The sequence below is a fragment of the Hoplias malabaricus genome, chromosome Y (assembly GCF_029633855.1).
Source record: "Hoplias malabaricus isolate fHopMal1 chromosome Y, fHopMal1.hap1, whole genome shotgun sequence".
Classification (NCBI taxonomy): Eukaryota; Metazoa; Chordata; class Actinopteri; order Characiformes; family Erythrinidae; genus Hoplias; species Hoplias malabaricus.
In genome coordinates, this window is record NC_089820.1 from 21,686,434 (window position 1) to 21,711,808 (window position 25,375).

The 25,375-nt window shown below is 40.0% G+C and overlaps 1 protein-coding gene across 1 annotated transcript; it reads left to right on the forward strand.

Annotated features, from left to right (window-relative positions):
• Positions 1–4,962: 4,962 nt before the first annotated feature.
• On the forward strand, positions 4,963–24,814 carry LOC136679432 (threonine--tRNA ligase 1, cytoplasmic-like). Its single transcript, XM_066657948.1, has 19 exons — positions 4,963–5,131; positions 6,358–6,441; positions 6,886–7,076; positions 7,507–7,630; positions 7,763–7,884; positions 11,179–11,296; positions 11,409–11,473; positions 11,568–11,646; positions 12,515–12,661; positions 15,881–15,979; positions 17,582–17,748; positions 18,238–18,400; positions 19,708–19,845; positions 20,032–20,109; positions 20,220–20,320; positions 20,599–20,703; positions 20,852–20,924; positions 22,433–22,547; positions 23,416–24,814. The coding sequence occupies exons 1-19, from the start codon at positions 5,072–5,074 to the stop codon at positions 23,562–23,564; spliced, it is 2,178 nt and encodes a 725-aa protein (XP_066514045.1). The 5' UTR covers positions 4,963–5,071; the 3' UTR covers positions 23,565–24,814.
• Positions 24,815–25,375: the final 561 nt, after the last annotated feature.

Consider the following 25,375-nt stretch of genomic DNA (forward strand, 5'->3'; position numbering starts at 1 on the left):
TGAACCAGGCATTTATTTCCGAACACAAGATAAGACTTCACTGATGTTTTAGAGCGAGTAGTTCCCTAGGTCTGATTTTCGGATTCGCTGTGTGCGTGCTCTTGACCAAAGGTAAGGAGTATGCGGAGAGTGGATGGATTGTGAGATGGCCAAGGGGCCCTTATTTTCAAAACCCAATGTTGACAGGTAAGCTGGGTCTGATAGAAAGACATCATCGTGGCTTGTTGTGTATGGGGCTATGTAGCTGCATGTACAGTGCCCTTTGTCAACCACAGAGAGCACCTACACTGGGCAACTGAACTTAACCATGGAGCAGTGATAGAAATGGCCAGGTCTGGTGAACCCATTGTCTGGGCAAAGGCAGTGTGAGGCCAAGCAGTTCTATGTCTGTCAATTAAAAGCAGCATTTATAACTCTATATTTTCTTCTTATAATTTGCATATTATAGCTCGCACTATGAATTACTGTAATATATAATTTGCATCTAGTGAGCAAATCATTCTGCTGTTAGTAGCTTAGATTGCTGTAGTACGCTTGGCAACCGATGGCAGGTCATATTGATTTTTGAGATTTTCTTTTTGGCGTGTTGGAAGGGTTTGGCCTGAGAAAGAGACTGCTCTTGTACTGTCGTATTCTGGGTTGCACTCTGTGGATAAACAGGGCTCCATTTTTGCTAGCTTTATTATTTCAGCTCTGGCAGCATTGTGAATGTTCTGAATGGCTTACATGATTGAGCTGCTTTCACATTTTTACATATAAAACACCATTCATGTCTCCTTTATTTACTGAGTTCCATATGTGCCCAAGACCCTGAAGGCCAGACAGAGGGGGCTCCATGAAGCTATAAAGCCATCCACAGGCCTCAGAGAGAAGACTTTGACCTAGGAGGACAGGTTGCCCTTCTCCTTCTGGTGGCTTGCCACAGCCAGTATATTTCACGCTCCTATAGTTTGACCATTGCAGTGTGTCACACTCGGCTGAAGTTGGCTTCTTTTGTCAAATTTTTCTATTTCACCTTAAATATGTTCTGGCACCCTGTACGTTTTTATGGTAGAATGGAGAATTTAAATGAGAGACAGCCTCAGCTTTGTGCGACTCGAGTGATGTGAAGTAAAAACACAACTGAAAAATGAGAACTGTTTAATTGGGGATGGTTTTTTTAACATAGAATTTTCAAACAAGCAGAAGTTGTAGTCTAATGAGGGCAAGAAGTCCGTTGTGAGTTTAAGTGAATATTTACCTACTGTCCTAAGTCCTACCTACCTAAGTCACATACCAAGTCTGCTAACATGCATCATAAGGTAATATCCCAAGCCTAATTTCAGCATTAAATTATAGCATTTAAACAAATTAAACTAAATTTAAAGAGTCGCAGTTACACAGCTCCAGGGACCTGGAGGTTGTGGGTTCGATTCCCGCTCCAGGTGACTGTGTGTGAGGAGTGTGGTGTGTTCTCCCTGTGTCTGCGTGGGTTTCCTCTGGGTGCTCCAGGACAATCTCTGAAGAATAAACTGAAAGGACCATTTTTGTTCAAATCCATCTCCAATGTTTCCATGTTTATTAATGATGTCCTGCCATAAAATGTAAAGTGTTTTTTACATAAAGGTATTCCAGTACCTCCACTCCAGGCGTTCACTGCCTGAAGAAAAATGAAACATATTCGAGAGTTCACACTATGACTCCAGCCATACGGCATCATAACGCACTCACTGGCCCACGAGCCAAGTCAAGAGCATGGAAAATTACAAGTGCTCTCTGCAAGCCCCTCCGGTCAATCTGACACAACCCCACCTTCTTAAGCAAGTGTCTGTGCATGAAATTGAATCTCACACTCAATCCGATCCAGAACAGACTCTCACCTCTCCTCACTCACCTGGGTAATAAAGTCACACATTTATATGCGCTTCATTCCCTGCTCTATGTCTCAGTTGTTGAAAGAAGACATGTCCCTCAGGGCATTGTGGTTATATTGTGGCTTGGGGTTGAATGCGGGAGGAATAAAGGCCAGTGTTTATGAACATAGACCTGAATTCACACATTCGTATTCCTCATGGCTCTATGGTAAACTGGTAGATTGCAAATTGGAAAGTCTTTATAATTGACTAGATATCATGAGTGTTTGTGCCATTATTGGTTTACAGTTCATTACCCAGCAGACAACAGCGGCTCAGGATGACTGAGACTGGTAGGACATTTACTTCAACCTAACTAAGCCTGTTCACTGTTCCCCTGCCTCACACTATACACAGTGGTGGGCCCAGAGCCTGGCCGGAATCAATGGATGCAAAGCAGGAGCACACCCTGGATGGGGTGCTATCTATCACAGGGCATCACACACATACTCACACATTCACAGACTAAATTATACACATGTGGAATCACAGACTCATCTCTATTCATTTTTGTATGTCCTCATTTTTGAATATTTGTTGCACTGTAAATATGCCAACGTGACCCACATGTAATCATTACTTTCAGCCTTTAAAACCTTTAAAATACATTTTAGCCGTCTACTACAAAAACAGCCAAAATGAAAAATACCAAATCATGGTGGGAAGTGAATTAAGGTCGGAAAGTAAATAAACCATTGTGGGAAAACAGTGAATGTGGAAATAAAAAAGTATTAAATATGAGAAAATTGTTATTTGATTGACATGTTTGGATTATCATGGATTAACAATTTTAGGGAAATTAGACTTTAATGCACATAAAATAGGCCAATATAAAATTGTTTTAAATTAGAACTCCTTCTGTGAGGAGTTGGTGTGTTCTCCCCGTGTCCACGTGGGTTTCCTCCGGGTGCTCCGGTTTCCTCCCACAGTCCAAAAACACATGTTGGTAGGTGGATTGGCGACTGAAAAGTGTCCGTAGGTAGGGGGAAGTTCAATTTCGGCCTACATCATAAAATGTGTCGGTTTATTTATACATAAATTCTACCCTCCGTTCCTTTTCAAGAAAATGATCTGTGTCGTACCAACAAGGCGCCTTTTCCAGGGACTTGACTAGTGTCCTCTCAATGGCCAGCAGAGCTAGGCTTAAACGGCCTTGGCCCATGTGAAGTGTGTCCGCCTGTGAGTGCTTTGTGACGGTGGAGGGGCTCAGCAGCACCCGCTGGACAGAAACTGTGATAGAAGTCAGTCTCCAAACACAAGCAGCTACAAAAAAAACCCACCAGAAATAGAAGCTCGATTTGTCGCTAGTCGTTTTTAACAAAGAAAATACCGCTAAGAGGATTAAGAAAATCTCCGGTTCAACTCAGAACAGAATGAAAATTTAATGCTCCCGCGAATCTCTACACCAAAGGATCGCTGATTCGCTCATTTCGCTGTCAATCAAAAAGGGATTCAGCCTCAGACAGATCATCCAATCATCATGCAGAAGCTGAGCGTCCGGGCCAGCCGAGGCCAGCCCACCAGCGGCGATTGCACTAAAACTGCAAGGGAAGCTCAGCTTCCCCTAAAATGTAAAAAAATAAGTGATCAAATATACACTGTTGTGTGTACATGTCATTGAATAAATATGCACTACAACGCGATTAACTTATGTTCAGAATCAGCTTCTTATCACTGGTAAAGACGTGGCTTTCCTCTCAATCATTCCCGCTTCACAGTGCTTTAATCAGTTTAATTGGATAAATGCTGGGCTTTGTCCCGCCCATTGGACGCTCAGCGTCTCTGGGGGTCTATGGGGCAGTGGGCTGGCCTCGGCTGGCCCGGATGCTCAGCTTCTGCATGATGATTGGATGATCTGTCTGAGGCTGAATCCCTTTTTGATTGACAGCGAAATGAGCGAATCAGCGATCCTTTGGTGTAAAGATCCGTGGGAGCACAGGCGGACACACTTCACATTGGCCAAGGCCGTTTAAGCAGCCTAGCTCTGCTGGCCATTGAGAGGACACTAGTCAAGTCCCTGGAAAAGGCGCCTTATTGGTACGACAGGGTCACAGATCATTTTCTTGAAAAGGAACGGAGGGTAGAATTTATGTACAAATAAACCAACACATTTTATGATGTAGGCCGAAATTGAGCTTTCCCTCCTTGAAAGACCAGCATCCGCCACTGCAGCCCACTGCCCCATAAACCCCCAGAGACGCTGAGCATCCGATGGGCAGGACAAAGCCCAGCATTTATCCAATGACTCTCGTTTCGCTGCACTTCGCTGCTTTGCTATTGAACTCTGTTTAAAGCACTGAAACTGTGGGAAAGCCACGTCTTTACCAGTGATAAGAAGCTGATTCTGCACAAACGTTGAGCGCGTTGTAGTGCATATTTATCCAATGACATGTACACACAACAGAATATATTTGATCACTAATTTTTTTTATTTTTATTTATATTTTAGGGGAAGCTGAGCGTCCCTTGCAGTCTTAGAGCAATCGCCTCTGGTAGGTAGGTAGGTATGTATGTGTGTGTGTGTGTGTTGTGAGTGTGTGTTGCCCTGTGAAGGACTGGCGCCCCCTCCAGGGTGTATTCCCGCCTTGCGCCCAATGATTCCAGGTAGGTTCTGGACCCACCGCGGCCCTGAACTGGATAAGCGCTTACAGACATTGAATGAATAGCGGCACATAAAGAACTGTTTTCACTTTTATGCACCAGTCAAAAAACAACAACAAAAAAAGTAATAATAATAAATAAATAATAATAAAGCTCAAAGCTCTGTTAAGCATGTAATTGCCTCCATGGGTTTATGAAATAAGAAGCCTGGGCTGTCTGATTTTGTGTTTTTGAGATTGTTGTTACAGTGCAGATTTAAAAGGGAAATGCTTAGTCATGGCTCTGATTGTTTATATCACTCAGGACAGATTGTATGGTGTATAAACAAAGACGTTAAAACTTAAACTTGGTTCTACTGGAAAGGCCCTTTAATCAGCGCATATTGGTTCGATTCAGTTTGATTCATTTTTATTCATTGAGTGGAACCGATTCTTGGGGGTGATTCACTCACGAGGCGGATGACGTCGCCAGTTGCATCAGACGCCGGTGTGTGAGAAGGAGAAGGAGAAGCAAAGAGCGCCACAATTTTGTGTTAAAGGGGTCTTCTTGCCTAATAAGTTTGTTTGTGTCTTCCCACGATGGCGGAGGAGGCCGTTACCGAACAAATAAAGGCGCTACAAGTGGAGGAAGGAAAGCAGGTACCGTTAAAGATACTTACTACACTCGAATTTAGCCTGTTAGCCTCCATTCAGGAACACGCTGTCAGTGACAGATGTTAGCTTTAGATACACAATAAAGGTATGTTCGATTTTTTATTCAGTTTAATAGTGGTTAAAGAAACTGTATTATTTCATATCGATGTTAAAACGATGTTAAAACACAATGCGCCTTAAAAGGACTTGGAGAAAGCAGTATTCATTTTGATGGTGGAATGTGTTCTTGTTTTCTTGTTGTTTAATGTTTCAAAAATATCTGCCTTTCTCTTTCATTCATTCATTATCTGTAACCCTTATCCAGTTCAGGGTCGCGGGGGGTCCAGAGCCTACCTGGAATCATTGGGTGCAAGGCGGGAATACACCCTGGAGGGGGCGCCAGTCCTTCACAGGGCAACACAGACACACACACATTCACTCACACACTCACACCTACGGACACTTTCAAGTCGCCAATCCACCTGCAACGTGTTTTTGGATCTGCCTTTCTCTTGTTTAATGTAAACTGTGTTCATGTTAAAGCCACGTCCACACGTCGATAAAACACATGAAAACACTTCCGTCATCCGCATTATATATTTATTATGAAAACAAACGCATTTAAGCATTAAATGAGGGTTAAATGTAAATATACCCCTTCAACTTAGTCACCACACCGCTATTTCCCTCTTTCCACCCCTTCACTGCTCACTTGTATCTCATAATCCCGAGAGCAGGAAGGGTTGATTCCTTAGGTATCATGATGTAAGAAACTGGCTATCTGAATCTAAAAGAGAGATGTACGAAATGTGTGCAATTTAAAGAATCCAAGAGAAGGATAAGTTTAGGGTGGAAATACGTTAAGAAACTGGCCACATATAAAAACTGTACTTATATTTTTCTGCTTACACCCTGTCCCACCTGAGATCTGGGATTCATTCGGGGACAGTTTGCTTTTCAACACCCTAGATGTCCTATAAGTATCTCTCCACTATTGTTGTGTATCCAAAAACAAAATTTACACATGAAAAGATGGGACTACTTATAACTTTATTTTAAAAGCCTTGTTGCCTAGATATGTATTGAGTTAATAAGAGGTGTAATAACTGTAATTAGACAACAAACGTTTGAGGTGACTAATCCTGCTCTCTGTTATAGGTGGAGTTGCATGTTTGCTTTGCAGAGCTGGCTGTTCTAGTCACTCTCATTCCCTCTCTGTTTGTCCTCCTCAGGGTGGAACGCCAGACAAGGCCAGCAAAGATGGAGGAAAGAAGAAAAACAAAGGACCTGCAGGAGATGGAAGCAGCAGAGCTGAGGTCTCCTAGATCTATATAGCCATAGCTTTGGCACATAAACCCATTTTCTTGGTTGCTAAAATCTTCTTCAGTCTTAGCTTTGTGAGGCTAATCCTTTAAGGAGCAATCAGTAATTTTCTCCAGTCCTTGTCATGAAACAGCCGTTATACTGACACATCTTTTGCTAAGCTTTTTTAAACATGGCTGCCTTCACTTGGGGCACTTGCTCTATGGAGAGTATACTAGTGTTTCATAGACTGCAAAGCAGTCTCAACTGACAATTAATAGGAAAACGGCTTGTTTTTGATATTATTTTTATTATTATTTATCTTAAAATTTAATTTATGTATGAGATTATATGTAGTTGATGTACGACTTGACCATTTTTGACTGAGAGGCATTGTTATGTTTTTACATATTGTTTTATTAAACAGTGTTATGCTTCCTGTCTATTTGCATTTGTAGCTCAAACCTCCACCGCAATATATTGAAGACCGCCTGGTCCTTTACACCAAGCTGAAAGCTGAGCATGATGCTTTGTTGGCGGAGAGGGCAGAGAAGGACAGCAAGCCTATCAAGATCACTCTACCTGATGGAAAAGTGGTGGATGGAGAGTCCTGGAAGACCACACCATACGCGATTGCCTGTGGTATCAGGTTAGAGAAATATGGCCCAACTGTCACAGACCCTATTGACATTTTTATATAACATTACTAGAAATGTAAATATGTTTGCATGAAAAATAGCCAGAGAAATTTCTTCGCCTGTTAAATTAGGACATACAATTCTTCATATCAGTGATGCATATTTGAAGCAGCCAAACACACACAAATGTTTTTGATTCCTGGCCACTTGTAATTGTTGTAATGAGCCAATGCAACCTTATTATAATGTGGTCTTTGCTGTTGGCCTTGTGTGGATTGCCACAAAATGATACACACTTTATTGTGACCTTCTCACAAATTCTTTCCATATTCTGAGGTTTTGCGTACAGTCAATAAGCAAAAATATCTAAACTAGATGGCAGCAGTCATTTATCATTAAATAATGGAACTGTTTGTTCTTTGTCAAATTGGCAATAAACAGTCAAGGCCTTGCTGACAACACAGTGATTGCTAAAGTGAACAATGGTGTGTGGGACCTGGACAGACCTCTGGAGGGAGACTGCAGTCTGCAGCTGCTTAAATTTGATGATGAGGAGGCACAAGCCGTAAGTACAGAGTAGTTCATCGTTTCTCTTGTCTATCTCTCTTCCGGATGTATCTTACAGCTGTGTGATTTTACATTAGTTGTACGGTTGTTACATTGCTACCGCAAATTTTATAAAATGTTTTGCCTTTAGGTCTACTGGCACTCCAGTGCCCACATCATGGGGGAGGCCATGGAGAGAGTTTATGGAGGTTGCCTGTGTTATGGACCACCAATAGAAAATGGCTTCTACTATGACATGTTCCTGGAGAATGAGTAAGTGTCTGAATTGTGTTTTATAGCAGTGCTGTGTAATATTTGGGGTGGCACAGTGGTGCAGCAGGTAGGTGTCGCAGTCACACAGCTTCAGGGGCCTGGAGGTTGTGGGTTCGATTCCCGCTCAGGGTGACTGTCTGTAAGGAGTGTGGTGTGTTCTCCCCGTGTCCGCGTGGGTTTCCTCCAGGTGCACCGGTTTCCTCCCACAATCCAAAAACACACGTTGGTAGGTGGATTGGCGACTCAAAAGTGTCCGTAGGTGTGAATGTGTGTGTATGTTGCCCTGTGAAGGACTGGCGTCCTGAACTGGATAGGGGTTACAGATAATGAATGAATGAATGAATGTGTAATATTTCTGACTATCAGGTTTACTCTACTGTTCCACATAGCCGTAAGTATCTACACGTGTCTGAAGAGGCTGCAGGTATGGGGAGTATAAATATCATTATTTCCTTATGAAATCTCCTCCGTCTCTTTTGATTTATCTTAACAGTGGTAGAGCAATATTAATAGTGATCCTAATCATTGATACTTTAAGAATCTTAATTAATATCTAGAAAATAAGGGAAGAATGTGATATCATATTTAACTTAAAGTTCCTTAAAATAGGAAAGATGATATGGATTAATTTAAAACGTACATCATTGCGTTTCCATTTCTCAGAAAAAAAGTTAACTTTAAATGTGAATAAATTGTAACAAAATTTGCAGAGCAATTATTAGCAAAAACGGACAGAAATTAGGTCAAGTTTATATTCTGAAACTTCTGACTGTAAAAAACATTTTGTATTGAGTCTATTTTAGAAGCAGGTGAGCTTCAGAAGCACTTTAATTCATTTGGTAAAACACATGGCTGATATAATAATTGGCAAAACTTTAGAATAACTGCACTTATAAAAGTTTATAAATGGTTTATGTTGTTAATACATAAATAGTCAATAATCAGTTACAACACAGAGATAGAAAACGCAGGAGTGAGCTGTTGTTTGCCAAATAGTGAACCCACATCCATCTGCACTGCCCTCAAAGATCTGAACTCGACAGATACTGACCTTACTTTGTCTTGTCCTTCAGTCGACGTTAAGCTTGTCAGGTCCAGTGCGTATTTGTTAATAAGTTTAACCATTTAATGAATTAACCACCAACAGAGTGTTCTTTTTCTTCATTAATGATAATGTGGTGTACTTTAATATGTGAAATAACTAAATTCACATTCTCAGGTCTTATTCTTTGCCTTGATATTTTAAGTATGTTCTCTGACATTTCAATATTAGACAATGAAGATGTTACTATTATCCTTTTCTCTCTGTGTTACAAATGATTATTAATGACTATACGGTGTTTACAATGTAATTAATTACATTTAATAAACAGGCTTTATAAGAAGTCTTGTTTTAAAGTGGTACCCAATAATTTAGTAGATTTATTGTTTGACATGCCTCTACTTCCCCCTGGCAAAAAATATAAACTCATACACCTAGAATTATACTCCTGTAGAAATTAAACTAATTATAGACACGACACAGAGCAAATTTTGTGAAATACATAAAAAGTTCGGGATTTTGTGAAACGCACCTGAAACAAAAAACATTAAATTATTTTAATAAATGCCATATTTTCCCAATTCAACTAGAGGAAAATATTATGGAATCATCAACAGAAGATAATTCGTTCTGTGTTGCTATGTTTCTGTCTTTAATAACCTGAATTATTTGAGGCATGGCTTTGGGCTTTGGGCTTTCGCGGTGGGTCCAGAGCCTACCTGGAATCATTGGGCGCAAGGCAGGAATACACCATGGAGGGGGCGCAAGTCCTTCACAGGGCAACACACACACACACACACACACACACATTCACTCACACACTCACACCTACAGACACTTTTGAGTCGCCAATCCACCTGCAACGTGTGTTTTTGGACTGTGGGAGGAAACCGGAGCACCCAGAGGAAACCCACGCAGACACAGAGAGAACACACCACACTCCTCACAGACAGTCACCCGGAGCGGGAATCTAACCCACAACCTCCAGGCCCCTGGAGCTGTGTGACTGTGACACTACCTGCTGCACCACCGTTCCGCCCGAGATGCATTATCATTCTGAAAAATTATTCTCTCAACACCAAACTTATTTGAGAGAAAACATTTCAACAGTTTCAGTATCCACCTGTGATTTGACTTTTGAGTTAATGACTACCATCTCATCTGGTCCTTTACCAGACATGTATTCCTGGGGATTTAAAGAGTGTATATATATTTATTTATTAATATTATTTATTTATTTTTTCTGCTTTAATTCAGGCAGTCATCTGTTATATGTTTCATTAGAATGGCACCTGACAAATTTCCGCGTCATGTTCCTGGCCAATGCAGAGTCATGATGCTTAACTGAATACTGCTTTAAACAAGAAGCCTGAAAGTTCATCTCTTAAACTAAAATTATTCTGTGTCATATTTGTCATTAGTTTATTTGTTACAAAGTAAATAAGCTGTGTGAACATCATCAGTGTTGATTCCTTAATTTTTGCCAGGGGTAGTACTTTCCTGTTCTAAAGCCCTGCTTTCTACTTTTTCCTTATTTTGACACCATTAGTAACACAAATGTTGAAAAGCTTCCATTCAGCCTTGCTTCATGCTTTGGTATTTCAGCAGCCTAGAGATTTTAACATACTTTGCATAGCATTTAAATGGGAGGCAAATTGTTAAAGTCAGTTGTTTACCAGCTAGTCTAATAACCATTGTGCAGAAATATGTGACAGGGCCTGAATAGTGAGTAGGATTTTGAATTGCATTCCATTCTCTTGCCACAAGGTCAGATTTTTAAGTCTAATGAATTCATTTGTTGATGTTTGAATATTAAGTAGATGCTTAAGAAATTACAATTTCAAAGCGCACTCTGCCAGTCTGTTCAGATTGAGTTTGAAGAGATTGGTTATAAACAATTTTATTTGACCTTTTGTTTGACTGGGAGCTTTTCCTCTGGCTTCAAATTAGTGAGAGGGAGGGAAATAATAAGTGCTGTTATTTTCTTACTGAAAGCCAATTTATGCTAATTATATTCTAGGAGATGATTTGACTGTCAAGCTGCACCTTGTTTATGGTTTAAATGTGTCAGCCCCAGAACAGGTTCTCCATAGTGCCAAATGAGGTGACTGGTAATGGAGAAAGTTTCCTGCATTGGTGGCATCCAGGAGATGTTTGGCATCTCTTTTTCACCACTTTTGGGGATATTTATTTAGCACTTAATGTTTATTCATGAACACTGAACTGTTTCTATCCTATTCTTTTCCTCTCAGAGGTGTATCGAGTAATGACTTCCCCTGTCTTGAGAACCTGTGTAAGAAGATCATCAAGGAAAAGCAGCCCTTTGAGAGGCTGGAGATAACGAAGGAGACCCTGCTGGAAATGTTCAAGGTAGGAGCTTTGCCTTTGACTGTGGGTAAAAAAGGGAGTTCATGAAGGGGCACCTACGCCGAGGCTTCTCTGAGGTCTGTGCCAATAGTTTGTGCTTTTGTTTCATCTGCAGTATAACAAGTTTAAGTGCAGGATCCTGAATGAAAAAGTCACCACCCCAACAACCACTGTTTACAGGTAAGGCCCTGGTGTAACCTCTCAAACATGTGCCATTTCTCTTTTCTGAACATCTGATGAAATGGATTTTTTTTTCTTCTCCTTACTTTCGAAGGTGTGGCCCTTTGATTGACCTGTGTAGAGGGCCCCATGTAAGACATACTGGCAAGATAAAGGCCCTGAAGATCCATAAGGTACGGACTCCAATGTTTATATAATACGAATAGATTCGATTATGTTAGATAATGTGAATTATTTTTTTTACATATATCTAATAAAGCTGATAGGGCGGCACGGTGTCGCAGTCACACAGGGGCCTGGAGGTTGTGGATTCAATTCCCGCTCCGTGTGTTCTCCCTGTGTCCGCGTGGGTTTCCTCCGGGTGACTGTCTGTGAGGAGTGTGGTGTGTTCTCCCTGTGTCTGCGTGTGTTTCCTCCTGGTGACTGTTTGTTAGGAGTGTATTGCGTTCTCCCTGTTTCCGCGTGGGTTTCCTCTGGGTGCTCCGGTTTCCTCCCACAGTCCAAAAACACATGTTGGTAGGTGGATTGGCAACTCAAAAGTGTCCATAAGTGTGTCTGTGTTGCCCTGTGAAGGACTGGTGCCCCCTCCAGGGTGTATTCCCCCCTTGCGCCCAATGATTCCAGGTAGGCTCTGGACCCACCGCGACCCTGCACTGGATAAGGGTTACAGATAATGAATGGATGAATGATAAAGCTGATAGCTTGTCATGTTTATTTTATTGCTGTTATTAAACCTCAATCTCTTTTACTAAAGGAGCAACAATGAAGAAATGTTATTAACTTTAGTGCCAGTGTAATTTTATTCCAAGTAATTATGGTCCAGTTTGTGGTTCACGTAATATTAAAAAACTCAAAAATGTTTGGGGAAAAAAAAGAAAGATATGTATGATATTCTGATTTGACTGTCACCATTTTCTAAAATGAAATTTCCAAAAAACGGTTCCTGACTGCTAGCATTTCTGACATCCTGCAGTTTACAGCAAACTTTGTTGTGATGCAGAAGGTAATAGATACTTATTTTTTTTTTTTTGGCTGCTGCAGAACTCCTCCACATACTGGGAAGGTAAAGCGGACATGGAGAGCCTTCAGAGACTGTACGGTATCTCCTTCCCTGACCCCAAGATGCTAAAGGAATGGGAGAAATTTCAAGAAGAGGCGAAGGACAGGGACCATCGCAAGCTGGGAAGGGTATGGCTTTTGCATATGTGTGGTTTATGCAGATGTTGTTTAGTGTCGTGGGGCCAGGTGTGATATTCTGGGAGGGGAATTTTGCACAGCTGGTAGTGCGACCTTCTTGATCCTGAAAAGAAACTGTGCTTGAGTTTTGAAATCTTTCCAGTGCCATATAGAGGTGGAATTTAACGTAGGGGACACATGATACATAAGCTATATACGTGCATCTAAAGTAAAAGTAACTGATAAAAGTAACTAAAATTGGGAGCTGATTGTTCTATTGCCTGCAGCATTTATTCTTTATTATTATTTTTTTAATTAAGATGCAAACATTTTGGGAGATATTTGCTTGAAGCAAAAACAATCCTCATAACAGTGTGGTGTAAAATTCGAGCAGCAACAAAAAAAAAAATTGCTCCCAATTTATTTATAAAACTATCTACAGTTTTGTCCCCTGCTGTTAAAAATAGCACAGCCTTTTTAAAGTAAACCCAGTTTCCAGACACTCATTAAACCCTCGACCTATAGGATTTTCAACAAAAAATCGCCATTTAATATTTGTCCAATTAACTCCGGGTCTCATTTTAGTTTTTAGGGGAGAAATACTTTTTTAATAATGAACAAGCTATCTGTATTGAACAGTTAGAAACTAATGGGTGAATAGCGTTGATCAGTAGAGGCTGCCAAATGCTTTTGTTATTGTGATATTCCTTGCCATAAACTAACACCAAATTAATAAACTTTTAATGCCAAATCTAATTTGTTTCATGTCACTTCACCCCAGATGTACAGGGGTTAGACAATGAAACTGAAACACCTGTCATTTTAGTGTGGGAGGTTTCATGGCTAAATTGGAGCAGCCTGGTGGCCAATCTTCATTAACTGCACATTGCACCAGTAAGACCATGTGCATCCAATGGTTCAAACATTGTGTCCTGAAGGCGGTGCCGTGTATCAGGACGACAATGCACCAATACACACAGTAAGACTGGTGAAAGATTGGTTTGATGAACATGAAAGTGAAGTTGAACATCTCCCATGGCCTGCACAGTCACCAGATCTAAATATTATTGAGACACTTTGGGGTGTTTTGGAGGAGCGAGTCAGGAAACGTTTTCCTCCACCAGCATCACGTAGTGACCTGGCCACTATCCTGCAAGAAGAATGGCTTCAAATCCCTCTGACCACTGTGCAGGACTTGTATATGTCATTCCCAAGACGAACTGACGCTGTATTGGCCACAAAAGGAGGCCCTACACCGTACTGATAAATTATTGTGGTCTACAGCCAGGTGTTTCAGTTTCATTGTCCAACCCCTGTAATTGATTGTTTAAAATTACAAGTTGGGACAGCACTGTGAAAATACTTAATTTAACAAATAAATTAAGAATATCTCTAAACTGACCATTAATGCGTGGTATACGAAGTTTCTCAAAATTATATAAAAAAAAAATACAGCAGAAAAACCAATGCTAAACCAAAAACCAAAAGGGCAAAGTCAAAATCAACGAAAAACGATGTAAAAAGGAGCAACGTTCCTGTGAATGCAGGTCTCAAACCACAAAGACTAAATCACACATTAACAAACGTGCAAGACATGAGCGACTAATATTGTCCCAACATGACAATAATCACAAAATTTGTGAAAAAAAGTGACAACCCCAATTAAGAAAAGAAAAAGAAGTGTATGATTGGATTATTTGTTGAAGAACTGCATAACGATGCCAAACTGATGCAAAAAAATGTTCATATGTCCAATCAAAACAAACAAATTGTATGATTAGTGGTTTAAAGCTGACACACCGAAGCATGCTGTCCACAGCTTAATTCCTTACTGAATACTGGTGGGTCAGTTTGGTCTCCTCTGAACTTGAGATCTTGTGCCAAGTTTGTAGGGAATATCCTAAACACGGCAGAGAGAACAGTCACTTGTGTGTCAACAAATCTCTCAGCCACATTGCATGTTTAGCAGCCAAATAAAATAAACGCTATAGTAACTGGACGAGTGGACACATGCCCACAGCAGATGAACAGTAAAGCTGATCCCAAGTTGATCACTTGAATGGGATTTTTATGCTTGGTATGAATCCTTTGTTGTTCAATGTAGTTACAGTTGTAAGAACGCACACGTTTAAAGAAAATTTATATACAGGAGGTCCTCGGGTTACGTCAGTCCCGAGTTACGATGTTTCGTGGTTATGACACATCTCCCATTTACTGAATAAGCCTTGTTTCAACTTAAGTGGTTTTGTGTCATAAACGTCGTAACGTGACCTTCGTGTTTGGTGTGCGCGGTGCGGCGGAAGAATACACGGTTACGCGGCTCTGGACCGAGGAGGATAGGTGTTAGGATAGGGTAAGTGCTTACAGTATGTTATTTACGTACAGTATGTACGTATATTCCGACTTACACCGAAAATCGGTTTACGATGCGGCGTAGGAACCGATCAACGTCGTAAGTCGAGGACCCCCTGTATATATATTTACATAGATTTACATTACCTATAATCTACAGTAGATTAGATGACAACTTTTGAGAATTTTTATTCAGCAAGTCTTCACTTCTGTGTGACATGATAAGAGATTGGTCTGCAACTTTTTTTTTTTTTATATTGACCAGTGTATTTTGTTTTTCCATGTGCATTTACATGAATACATTACAACAGCCACACATTTCTCATTTGGAACCACTGAGAGTTGTCATAGTACAAAATAAAAGTGTGATTTGTTAGATATTGCAGTGATATTGGTTGTACAAAGGGCAATTTTGCAGTAATGATGTCCAGATATTGTGTTGGGCAGTCCTCCTTGGTGCACTAATGACTGAGGCAATAATCTGGCCACGCTCTGATTTGAGCTTTGACGTGTGGAGACTCCCCGTGCTCCTGTGTCCTCTCAATTAACCACTGCCGGGTCTGCTGGGGGGGGTCTGTGTGGGAGAAAGCTGGCAGATGCCTGTCTCCTTAATGTGCCATCTGCCAGCGGGCACACCGATGGGCACACAGGGAGCGCTTTGTTACAACAAAACAGAGAGAGCTAATCAGACATGCCTGACTGTGTTCCTCCACTTTTCCTTTTTTCTGCCTCCTATCTGCTAGGTCTTTCTTTTTGGTTTTGGTTTTCCATTTTGTCATTCTCCCACTCTCTTTTCTCTCTACTTCACTGTCTCTCTCGCTCACACACACACACACACACACATGCTTTATGTTTTTTTTTTTTTTGTTTTGTTTTCAGGAGCAGGACTTGTTTTTCTTCCATGACCTCAGCCCTGGTAGCTGCTTCTTCCTCCCAAAGGGAGCGTACATCTACAACACACTTGTGGAGTTTATAAGGGTAAGCTTCCTCTCCTCGTTATCCAGTGTTGATAATGCTCCAGATTACTGTACTCATCTGAGCAAAGCCTGACCTTTTTGGAATAGGGATATCAGGCTGTGCTGCATTAGAGTTTTAATGACTGAGAGGTTAGCTTAAGGGGTCAGCAATATGTCTGAACAAAGCAAAGCGTGTTCATTAACTTTGAGCACTGCAAATGTTTTTCCTCTCAGTAGTCTCCAGTTAAGAACACAGTAGCTTAACTACAGGACTGTAAACCACCAGTATACCTGTTGGAGTTCTAGTTAGCTCACAAGGCACTCTACTGAAGACACATCTCCAGCACCTTCAGTTTAATTTAACCTGTATCTTTGTATGACTTAGTAATTGTTGTGTGTGCTGATGAGGATTGATACTGCTATTTACAAATGGTACTCAAAATTATGGAGCTATGTCAGTTAAAATGTCAGTGTCTAGAATCATATTCTAGCATGTTAGCAACATCCAGCATTTACTTTCCAAGGTCATTTACATCACATAACATCTAGCGATATGAACGCAATTTTTTTACATTTCACCACTATTACGATTAATGAATAATTATTTAGTTTTTGTATTTTTGACTCTCATAGTTCAGTGATGAGGCTTGTGCTGTAAATATGCTCCAGTATTAAAGCTGGGATATTTTTTCTTATATTGCTGGGAGCTTGTTTTCTGAGCACTGTTTATATTTGGTGTGTGATTGTGCTTTGGTCACTGAAACCAGCATTTACATTTGACATCTTTTTTCCAGTGTTGTCTTAATTATAGTCAAAACACAGCCGAACCAAAACACAGACGCTGTGTTTTTCTTTGGTACGGGCTGCTCGAGTCGCTTGGTCCGTCTCTGCATTTAGCTTGCTTCCATGTGGCAGATAGGGGCAGAATCAAGCCCTTGGTAGCTTGGTAGAATGGTTTTAAAGCGGCAGTACATGAACAGTGGGGACATGACAGAATATAGACAAGATTATGTCGATTAGAAGTCCTGAATGTCGATTTCGATTAATTGGCCAGCCCTAGTAACTTCCATAGGAAAGTTTTTATTTGACAGCATAGAATTATACACCTCCAAGGCAACAAGAGGCATTGTTGCTGTGTATAAAATGTCATCCCATCACTCACTGTGTTGTTAATTCAAACACGGCTGCTTTTATTGAGGGCAACCAAATTCAGGTCAGATTTTACACTAAATTAAAAGAGTAAGGTTACAGGTTTTTATATATATCTAAAAGTGGAAGTCATTGGCAGCTGGTAGGTAGCCAGCAGCTGTTTCATCTCATGGTCAGTGGAGGCTTCCTCACATGTAAATCAGTGCACAGTTAGCCAAATGTAATTGTCACTGGCTGATTGCCAGCTGCCATTTTAATACTATCAGCTACCACTGGCTGCTGCCTGCTTCCAACTATACATAGAAACTTTATTTCTGCTAATTATATATTGACTGATGTCTTTAGGTTTTTGAAAGCCATTGCATTGATTCCTAATATTTTACAAGTAGTTCACTGTGGAGCAGAATGGATTTGGGGAATGCGCAATGATCCTTTTTATTTAGGTGTGTGACATTTTGTTTTATCTGGTCCGCAGAGCGAGTACAGGAAAAGGGGTTTCCAGGAAGTGGTCACTCCAAACATTTACAATAGCAAGCTCTGGCAGACCTCTGGCCATTGGCAACACTACAGTGACAACATGTTCTCTTTTGAAGTCGAGAAGGAGATCTTTGCCCTCAAACCCATGAACTGCCCTGGACACTGGTAGGAGCTTGTTTTATAATATGACAGCAATATTTCAAATATAGAATAACAATGCTTCAGCCAAAAGTATAAGGTTCCGTAAACATCCAGTCCTATGTAGCTACTGCATAAATTGTGGACAACAGACACACAGCACTTTCATTAATGTATGTACTATAAATGAAAATCTTGGTGTACAATCACAGCCTGTGATTTTATAGAAAGATGACATGACTACATACATTTCTTTTCATGATTTTGATCAGAGAGGTATATATAAAAATACATTTAACCCATTCGTAGATATGAATGTGACATACATGGTTTTTTTTAATTGTAGTAATTGTTTCCTCTTCAGTAACTACTTGTTCAAATCACTGTTGAAAGCCACTCTTCATATCATAAGGGAAACTATCTACGCTGCATACATGTTTGGTTTTAAATTATTCTCATGTTTAGTCTGCATTGTAAACAGTGAGTGTTTATTTTTAACCCTTGTTGTCCCTGCAGCCTGATGTTTGACCACCGGCCGCGCTCTTGGAGAGAACTGCCTCTGCGTCTGGCTGATTTTGGGGTCCTGCACCGTAATGAACTCTCGGGGGCTCTGACTGGTCTGACCCGTGTCCGGCGCTTCCAGCAGGACGATGCCCACATCTTCTGCTCAATGGATCAGGTGTGGCCTGCTAATCCACTAAGACACTTTTCTTAAATGGGCATTGGCACATTTCTCTATTTATTTATTATGGTCACGCCTTGTAGGGGTGGGAGCGAAATAATAATGTTCACAATAATACGGGTATGGTTTTTAATTCAATGAGGGTTTTGCCATCTTTTGATACTGTGATGTAAGTGCAAGCTTTCAAATGCAGGTGCATGAACGTGACTTGAGTTCAAGCTAGAGCTGGGGGATATATCGCAAATATCCATATATTCCATAGTATTTTTTTACACGATTTTGAATAGGACCATATTCGTTATATTGAGTATGCCGAGGATACACAGGTTTCCATCTGAGTCCATTTAAAACAGTGCACAAATGTCCCGTTCAGTACGTGCTTTTCTCGCACCTACCCATATGAGTCCACGCACACTCGCGCGCGCCCACACAAACATACACACTCACACCACGCTGTCCTTCCATCGTTTGCGTATGCCGTTCAAGCAGTTCTCAGCATATATATCGTGCACACTCAGGTCTACCTCTCTGATAACTGTGAGGCAACAAAGGACAAAAATGAAACCTGTGGTGAAGCTTTAATTCCAAAATAGAGCTCTGTTAAGACCATGACTTGTTTCAGACACGCTGCTCTCCCACAGCATGAGGGAGGGGCAGAGAATGCACTTCTCATTGGTCATCACTTTTATTTAGCCAATCAGCCGACAGACTTGGCTGCCCATCATTTAGTTCTGCAGCCAATGGAGTCACAGTCCCGCCTACAGGGGTTTGTTGGTTTCTGAAAAAAAATATCTTAGTTTAGCGCCGTGTCTCAAAGAAACTACATTTAATTTTTCCCTCAACACATCTGTGATGACAAAAAAAATCACATTGTCTTTTCATATAATATATAAATATAACATTAAATTATGTACATGAACTGTTTGTGAAGACATCATTTGTTTACTTTGTCATAAAAGACATAAGTTAAGCAGCAGCTTGGATGCAGGCAGTTTGTTTCTTAATGCGAGATATTCATATCCAGATATGAGCTTTTGGCCATATCGCCCAGCCCTTAATGCCTTTCATCTTTATGTCACTGTGTGATTTTGTCTTTGTTGTTTGAGACCTGCATTCACAGGAAGATTGCTCCTTTTTACATTGTTTTTCATTGATCTGGATTTGTCCTTTTTGTTTTGTTTTGATCCTCTATAGCATTGGCTTCTTCTGCAGTTTTGATAATTATTAGAAAATGTGTTTACATAACATTAATGATTGGTGTAGAGATGTTCTAAATTTATTTGTTGAACATTTGAATTTATCAGATTGAATCTGAGATTAAGGGCTGTCTGGACTTCCTGCGTGCCGTGTATGATGTGTTTGGCTTCACCTTCAAACTGAACCTCTCCACTAGACCAGAGAAGTTCCTGGGTGAGCCGGAAGTCTGGGACCAGGCTGAGAAGGTAAACGCTGGATTTTAGCCCATTGCTGCATCAGAATTGAACATTGACACAATTCAGATTAAGCCCATTCTTGTTCAGTGACCATTTCAATACGAATATGAAATTATTTGATGCACATTTCAAAACATGGCAGATGGTCCTGTAATATTCATAAACAGCTATTGTGTCTCCTTCTGGTCTCTGCAGCAACTCGAGAACAGTCTGAATGAGTTTGGGGAAAAATGGGTGTTGAACCCAGGAGATGGTGCTTTCTATGGACCAAAAGTATGAATATCTTGTCTTCAGACTGACCTCGGACGTCAGATCTCCTATTCCAACATTCAGTTTACAATATATGTACAGGCTTCTTATTTCTTTGAATCTGCTTGTTTCAGATTGATATTCAGATCAAGGATGCTATTGGAAGATATCACCAGTGTGCCACTATCCAGCTGGACTTCCAGTTACCCATCCGTTTCAATCTGACCTTTGTCAGGTTGGCCATGAGCTAATTTTTTGTTCTGGTCTAGCAGTTTATTAATGTAGTCTTGCTTGCTGCTAATAAATCTTGTTTGCCACTTGCACACTAATTTACAAGAGGAAGCTACAGAATTTTAAAACCCATGTTCTAGTCCTGTTAGAAATGCAACAGTGACACCTTTTGGCTACCTGTTGTTATTATTAATACACTCATGTTTACAGGCAGTCACACTCAATTATTGAACTCTGAAATCACATAGCCTCGACTTACCTGTTAAGTCTTTCTCTCTTCAGCCATGATGGAGATGATAAGAAGAGGCCAGTGATCATTCACAGAGCTATTTTGGGCTCTGTGGAGAGGATGATTGCAATCCTGACAGAAAACTATGGTGGGAAGTGGTATGTACAAACTACACTAATCAAACTGTAATGCACTAAAGACTGAAGTGTTCAGAGTCAGTGCTAAAACCATCACTGAAAACTGAAAGTGTCTGACCTCAGTCATATCTGCTGGTTAAAAAGTACTACTTGTTTTGTTTTTGTTTAGGCCTTTGTGGCTGTCTCCACGCCAGGTGATGGTTGTGCCTGTTGGACCCACTTGTGAGGAGTACGCCCAAAGAGTAAAGCTCAAAGCTTATATCAATTTTATTATACATCTTTTTAGTTATTTACGTAGTTTGATTTGTTAAAGAGACATTTAATTTTATTTACATAGTTGGGTAAAATACTTAACTTACTACAAGTTAGATTATATTTATCCCAATTTCAGATATTTCTTTTTAACCAGAAAATGACATAAAGTCTTAAACACACACACACACACACACACACACACACACACACATATATATATATATATAATTTTTTCTTCAGTATTTAGTGGGTGCACTCTTCACTTTATTCAATTTTTTTTTATATATTTTTTTCTATCAACTTATCTGTTGTTGAAGGTTTTGAGGGAGACATTTTTAAATATGTTTTCATAATTTGTGCTATTTTGCCCTGCTTATTTTCCTTTGATTTTTGTCGTCCGTATGTGAGTGGAATATCTTACTTAATAAACTCAAAAATATTGCCTAAAAATTGATAAATTGTCTGTAATGACTGGGAACTACATGAATGAAGGATAGTCTCAGTCCTTTGTGCAGCAGTGTGGTGTATACTGTATATCAGCAGTCCCCAACCACCGGGTCATGAGCCATTAGGAACCGGGCCACACAGAACGTTTGAATTTTTATTTTTTTTTTTAATTGATTGTCAGTCTAAATGTTGATGTTTTATTTTGAAAAGTGACTTCTGTGCGGAATGACGCACAGACGCATACATGCGTAACCCACGGACGGCAAAAGAATGGATCCGCGACCCATTTGTAAACAAACCTGGTGAATCGATCCTGGCTGTGCTAGAAGAGGATCAACTGCTGGACATTGCAAATGACAGTGGCCTTAAAAGTATGTTTCAAACAACAACTGTGCCAGTGATCTGGGTTAAAATCAAGTCCGAACATCCTGAGATCGCCCAAAAAGCATTGAAAGCCCTGCTTCCATTTCCAACCACCTATCTTTGTGAAGCAGGATTTTCTGCAGTGACTGCAACCAAAACGAAACTACGGAACAGACTTCGGGTGTCACCGTCTCCCATTACCCCGAGATGGGACATTTAGCATTTGACATAAGACCACTGCGGATGATTTATTATTAGATTACGTCATTAACGATTATCGAGCAAATGTAGGCCTGAGCATATGAAGAGGCCGGTACGTGAAAATATTGTCTTAGATGAAACCGGTCCGTGGCGCAAAAAATGTTGGGGACCGCTGCTGTGTATGACGTTATAGTTACATTTAATTTGCTTTCTGTATTGAGCCTGTAATGTGAATCATTTACAACTAATTTAAATAATAGTAAAATATCCTCTCTCTTTTTTAAGTTTTAGTGTCTAGTTAAAGCTGACAATATGTGCTTTCCGCATAATTTCTCCGCGGCTTTTAGTGTGTTATAAGTGAAATAACAACAATGTTTAAATGAGCACCTCCTGAGGCGATACATTTCATTAGTATTCCATTAATGTATTGTGCAGAGATCCCAATATATAGCAAATATCCCATTTCACACTCTTCCCTATTCAGGTGCAGAAGGAGTTCCACGGTGCTGGTTTGATGACAGATGTAGATTTGGACCCAGGCTGCACTCTGAATAAGAAGATCAGAAATGCACAGTTGGCTCAGTACAACTTTATCTTGGGTAAGTGAGATCAGAGGCGGCATCTCAGTAGGTCAGAAAATTAACATTTCCTCTGCTCTGTGATGAGGAACTGAAAGTTAAATATGAGTAGAATAGTCAAGTGCTTTGTATTTTCTTTTATTTAATTATTTTTTATTCTTGAAGAGTTTTCCTTGGTTGGAGTCTGAGGAACAAATCATTAATACATGCCAGACTACACATGGATTAGCTGCTCTAATTGCTTTTTTTGTGCAACTTGGAAAGAAAACGCAGAACTATGAACTGGCAAACCTTCACTTGCTTGTAGTAATCCACTGATAATCCTCCCCTTGCAGATTGCGCTGTGTTCTGAAGTTTTCACACAATGTAGTTTGGGAAATGGTCATCCGTTTGAAACAAAGTTGAGGTTAAACAGATGGTGTTTGTTGCTGTGCATCAAAGAAGCCTAATTTTGTTTGTGAATTTTGTGAATGTTCGATTTGAGCCAATAAGACGTCAAGCATTGTTTCGTAAAACCAAACTTCCAGGTAGATATTTTCATACTGATCATAGATTAATGACCTCTACCCAAACCCTGTTCAAAAAATAGTTTACTTTCATTCATTGTTAGCTATGTAAACCTTATAAATGTAATACAAAATAGCTTTTTGTTTTTACAACCGAGCACTGTGACAGTATTAAGTGTTGAAACAATAAACTCACACTCACAATGGACGCTGAGGGTATTGTTGAAATCTTCAGAGCTTAAAGAACACTGTAAATATAAATGAAATTAAGCGTAATCTAGTGGTGTATAAAGCCCTTCAGCTTTACAGTTGCTTGAAATCTTCCTCAAATATGATTATACTATGACGTCTTGACACCTTTTTCTGCTGGTTTGATTTTCTAGTGGTGGGCGAGAAAGAGAAAAGCAGCGACACTGTGAATGTCCGCACACGAGACAACAAAGTCCACGGAGAGAGGAGTCTGACTGAATGCATGGAACGTTTAAAACAGCTGAAAGCGTCGAGAACCCGCCAAGCTGAGGAGGAATTCTGAGCCTCTCACACTGTGCGTCGTTGCCTGTTTAACAAAGAGAAGGATCTCAGGGATGGGACGTTACACACTGAGGATGTGGGCAAATCTGTCCTTGAAAAAACAAATATGATAATGCCTCATATGTCATTTGCAGCTCTCATAAACTCAGATGGTCACTGTTGGATCAAAACCTTATATTTCCACAACCAAGACTTACAGGTGAAGGGAAAAGCATTCTTTACTAGGACTGGAAACAGATGTGGAGACTTAATTAATTACAGTTTCCATTGTAAGAGGAATCTGGCCTTTTTAAATTCATACTCCAAATGGACGTGTTTTGTTCCAACAGCGAAGGTATAGATCATTCATTCAGATTAGTGTTGAGTAATCATTATTTATAATTACCATTTACAGTCGCAAGACCGTGATTTCGATGGTGTCCTAAAGGCTCAGTTGGAAATCCGTCCTTAAAAGTGGAGGGGTAAACAAACATAAACTGTAATGCACTTCACCCAAATTTGCCAAGGTTTTATTCACAGTTAATGTCTGTTTTTCATTTGAGTGGAACCAAATGGGTTTTGTAGAATCGTGATCATTCATGTCAAATACTCAATGCGGTGCAAGGATTTGTTGGAACAATCTGGGGAATGTTCATTTTTCAATTTGCTGTAGTTGTGTGGTAGATATTTGGAAAATGTGAGGGTGTATGGTGACGCTTAAAAAAAAAAATTGATTTTGAGGATAAAGTTGTAAAATTTGGAGAATGTAGTTCTAATAGTCTATAAAGTGCTGTTATTTCCAAAAGAAAATGTAGATAATTGGAGAATTAAACAATAACATGTTGCTGATGTGCAGGCAATTTGCTGCAGTATTTGGATTGGTTTTGTTTGTTTGTTTGAGAGACCTGTATGGAAATGTAACTATACAAATCTTCAACCTTATTCTTTTAAACATATAAACGTTCCTTCCCTTTGGATACTTCATACCTGCAGGGCGTCAACTTTTACTGCAAATAATGGCACTATATTCTCATAATTCTCATTCTCATAATCTCACCTTATTATTGAAATATCGTGATAAATTTAATTTTGTAAAAAACAGATATTTCTCCAAATTTTATGACATTTTTTGTTGGTATTATTTTTTATTAGAAGTGCACCTAAAACTGTGCCAATGGGAAAGGGACACTCTTTTTAAACCAGGTTACAATACTGTAAAATAGTCTAATAGAGGACTTATGCAAACTAAATAAATCTTATTCTTCCAATGTTCATCTCTGGTTGTGGTCTGAGTGCTTGAGACTACAGTGGAGCTTTAAAAAAAAAAAAAAAAAACAGAAAAACACTGCCCTACCCACTGCTGAACCCAATGGAAAAGCATTTTCACTTTCACTTCACTGCAGCAGACATTTGATTTCTCAGAAGCAGAGCTCCCAGGTTGGGCTTTTGAACAGATGACTGGACAGTGGTTGTGAGCAGACGACTGGCACAGGGGAGACTCAAGGACTGTGGGGCTTGGATATAGTTTTTTGTTTGTTTTTATTTAAAAAGGGGGACAGTCTGGAATCCGTCAACGCCACAGAGGGTTACAAAATGCCACATTACACTATAGAGGGGTTTGTTGAAAGCGCCTTTTTTAAGGGGGCTGTGAGCAGTTTGATACACTGAATGTTTTGAAAGGTAAGTAACCGCTGTTTCTTTTATATAATGTCAGTTAAAGTGAACGTCTGGGTCTGGTTTTAATGTGGTGCATCTATTTATCAATAAACACAACCACGAGTCCACTAAGAGAAACATGAAGTGTGGTAAATTTTATATAAAATAAGTCCAAAG